This window comes from Glycine soja, chromosome 12 (assembly GCF_004193775.1).
Source record: "Glycine soja cultivar W05 chromosome 12, ASM419377v2, whole genome shotgun sequence".
Lineage (NCBI taxonomy): Eukaryota > Viridiplantae > Streptophyta > Magnoliopsida > Fabales > Fabaceae > Glycine > Glycine soja.
This window is the reverse complement of record NC_041013.1, coordinates 39,558,712-39,562,354: the sequence shown is the minus strand read 5'-3', so window position 1 is coordinate 39,562,354 and position 3,643 is coordinate 39,558,712. Positions and strand designations below refer to the sequence as shown.

The 3,643-nt window shown below is 36.6% G+C and overlaps 1 protein-coding gene across 1 annotated transcript; it reads right to left on the bottom strand.

Annotated features, from left to right (window-relative positions):
- Nucleotides 1-513: 513 nt before the first annotated feature.
- On the bottom strand, nucleotides 514-2,789 carry LOC114380071 (dnaJ protein homolog). Its single transcript, XM_028338989.1, has 6 exons — nucleotides 2,507-2,789; nucleotides 1,991-2,159; nucleotides 1,758-1,896; nucleotides 1,377-1,653; nucleotides 1,102-1,300; nucleotides 514-1,009 (listed from the first exon to the last, which is right to left on the bottom strand). Exons 1-6 carry the CDS (start codon nucleotides 2,654-2,656, stop codon nucleotides 690-692), a joined length of 1,254 nt encoding a protein of 417 aa, XP_028194790.1. The 5' UTR covers nucleotides 2,657-2,789; the 3' UTR covers nucleotides 514-689.
- Between the last annotated feature and the right edge of the window lie 854 nt (nucleotides 2,790-3,643).

The following is a 3,643-nucleotide window of genomic DNA, read 5'->3' as shown; positions in this document are numbered from 1 at the left end:
AAATTAACAACCAATTTTTAGTTTTAGTTTTAAAAAAATCTTATGATCAGTTTCAAATTAAATTCATGTTTAAAAGTTTTATGTTGTGTTTAAATTAATTTAACAAAACTTTTGAGTGGTGATGATATCAATGTCAATGATATTGATAATAATAATGTTGATAATGATAAATAATGGTGACCATTGATAATAATAATGTTGATAATGATAAATAATGGTGACCACAACCATGTAGGTTTGTCTTTCAAAAGAAAAAAAGATCTCAACATTTATTTCTTGAATCCGAAAAAGAGTACTCGGTTAAGTATATCATGTCTGAATCTAAATTTGAATTAAACTCTTATTTTCCCCATTCCTTAGTAAAGTATAATTGATCATCTAATTCCATATATGATAACTGAACTGCTTATGAAAATTAAACTATATTTTGAATCAACAGATAAAAATATATTCTTTTGCAAAACAAAAGTGAAAAAATGAAAGAAAGAAAAAATACCAATGCAAGCAGAGCCATAAGAAGAAAAAAAATGGTACTTAAGATGTCTTTTGCGAAATAATTTCTTGGACAATAAATTCTACAGTGTTTGCTTGTCAAAATCGTTTTGATCAAACACTAATTATGTTTAGTCCCGCACAAGCGGCTAAAAAATAGCATAATCGAGATCATCAAATGACATCACAGGCTCTGATTACTGCTGAGCGCACTGCACTCTCTGAGCACCACCATGCATATCCTCATCCTCCTCATATGCCTCCTGCTGAGCTTGTTGCCTCCTCCTTATCTCTTCCTCCATGTTCACATCATGGAGTGTGGTCTCCTCACACTCATCCAGCTCCATGTCTGTCAACTGCGATGTAGGCTTTAGTGGCAGAGTAGCCTCCAAAGCCTTCACCTGATCAAGACTCAGGGTATCAGGAAATTCCACTGAGAAATGAATGTAAAGCTTTCCCTTCAGGAAGTGCCTCTGGTAGTTTGGCATTCCCTCATCATTTATTGCCTTGTATGAATCTGCAAGAGTAACAAATCACACATTAATTCAAGTTTCAATCAACATGCAAAACTGAGACAGTGACAAAACCAGATGTGGATCATTTACATACCAGGCTTAACAACCTCCCCAGGGTTAGATTTGATAAGAAGCTGCCGGCCATCCAAGTGAGCCAGCACAAACTGGAAGCCACACAGTGCCTCAGTAAGAGACAATGTGTGTTCTACAAAAAGGTCATCGGCCTTTCGTTTGAACTTTGGGTGTTCCTTCTGTTGTAGGACAAAGACAATATCCCCAGTGACTGTATCAGGCTGCAAAACAAAAAAAGATCAAGGTCAGCCTAATTTCCATAATCCAGCACGGTGTTGGTATCAAAGCTCAACATACTGCTTCATCAGCTTCACCAGGGAATGTAATCTTCTGTCCATTCTGCATTCCCTTCTCCACAACAACTTCAAGTACTTTCTTCTCCTGAACAACTTTCTCTCCTTTGCACTGTTGGCACCTGTCTCTGTCATTGATTGTCTCTCCAGTACCCTTACATTCATTGCAAGGATGCTGCATCTGCTGAATCATAGAAGGACCAAGGTGCCTAATAGACACCTTCATGCCAGTACCCTGGCAACCAGCACAGGTCATTGAAGCCCCAGACTTTGAGCCCTTCCTGTAATCAAATTACATACAACAAACCAACAATGTCAAAAACCCTATTAACAAAAAGGAACAACAAGCATGTCCTTCAAATAAACCTAATTGCACAACACACACCCATTGCATTTTGAACACAGCACGTTTCGTGAAAGAGAGAGTTTCTTAGATGTTCCAAGGTAAAGATCCTCCAGAGAGACCTTCAGGGGATGAACCACATCTTCTCCCCGTCTCTGCCTCCGTCCTCTACTGCTACCACCTGTTTACACGCGTAACAATTCCTCGTAAGACTAATTACACAATTAATTGAAGAAAATCCCTTTCAAATAAACAAACAAGCGAGCAAACCATACCTGACCCAAACGGACTTCCACCAAAGAATGAACTGAAGATATCAAATGGATCATGGCCACCGCCACCACCACCCATTCCTTCCTTAAGAGCATCTTCTCCATATGTGTCATAAATTTCACGCTTCTCAGGGTCACTCAGAACCTCATAGGCTTGAGCAAGCTCTTTGAACTACACCAAAAAACGCACACAAATCCATAACGAACAATAACACAAACCTCTATGCAAAATTACAAACTACTAGAATAATCAAATTCTAAACACTATCATCCAATCCCAAAGCAGACACATCAATAAACCACTAAACACAATCTCTAACCCTATATTTTTCCCTTTTCCCCCAATTTCCCTAACCCTAAATCAATCCAATATGACAAATCATAAACTAATCAAATTGGTAAATGATTCAATCAAATAACAACTCAAACCACAGCATCATGATTAAGAAATTTATCTAATCAATAATCAACAGACATGACATATACGAATCAAATTATGAGAAAATTGACGACCTATACCTTCTCAGGATCACCGCCTTTGTCAGGGTGGTTCTTAATGGCGGCTTTCTTGTAAGCCTTCTTTAAATCATCCGGCGAAGCGTTCTTCGAAACGCCGAGGATTTCATAGTACCTGGTGCTGTCGCTTTTCTTCGGTGCCCTTCCGAACATCTTCGTCTACCTCCGAAACGAAACCCTAATTTTCAGCGAGGTTTGGCAGCACTAGATCTCCACGGAATGCGAGAGAAGAAGCGCTAGCTGGCTAGGCCAAGGTGGATTCTAATTCACTAATTCTTCTTCTTCTACGTCTCGCGTGTTTATATACACAATGGTGCTTGATTCATTGGACGGCCACGATCGAAGCTCCAAATATTCTTAGGTCACGCGGAAGGGTCTAGAACTTTTATTCGCCAAGTTTTTGTGACGAGGCGTGGGCCGTTGGATCTCAAGATTTGGTGGATCTAGGTTTTTCTTCAAGATCCTTCTCTAGCGAAAAGCGCAGGTTTTAATTTTTTATTTTCTTAATAAATTTTATTAATTTATAACTTAAGTATATTTTATTATACCTAAAAAATGTCATTTTTAAGTTATTATCTAAAATTTACTTTTGATCATCTACAAATCTAAGGTTTTTTTGTTTCAATGTATTACATGTCATGTTAATCTCATTAATGATGACATAACAGATAAAATATCACGTCATCATCTAATTACTCCACACGTTAATAAATTAAAATCACATAATTATTTATTATTTAATTTATTTTTAAAAATTCAATTATTATATTTTAATAACTTCTCCACCCACCTACCTCCCTCATGTGATCGTCACTCTCCCTTGGGATTGTTATTGTTGTCGCCACTAAGAGCATTTTCGTGGTTGTCTCCTTCTTCACATTTCAATCCCAAATTCATCTTTGGTCATACCATCTCATCCCATTTATCTTCTTCAATAATGTGACATTTATTTTATGACGTTATCACTTAATATATAATGAGACTAATAATATATACTATATTAAAAAAAATTGAAGTAATAAATGACTAAAAATAAATTTTATATAATAACTTAAAACACTGTGTTTTGCACGTACCAAAAACATATTTAAATCTTAATTTATTATTATATCTTTTTAGCCCCTCATGGCGTCAGATTTG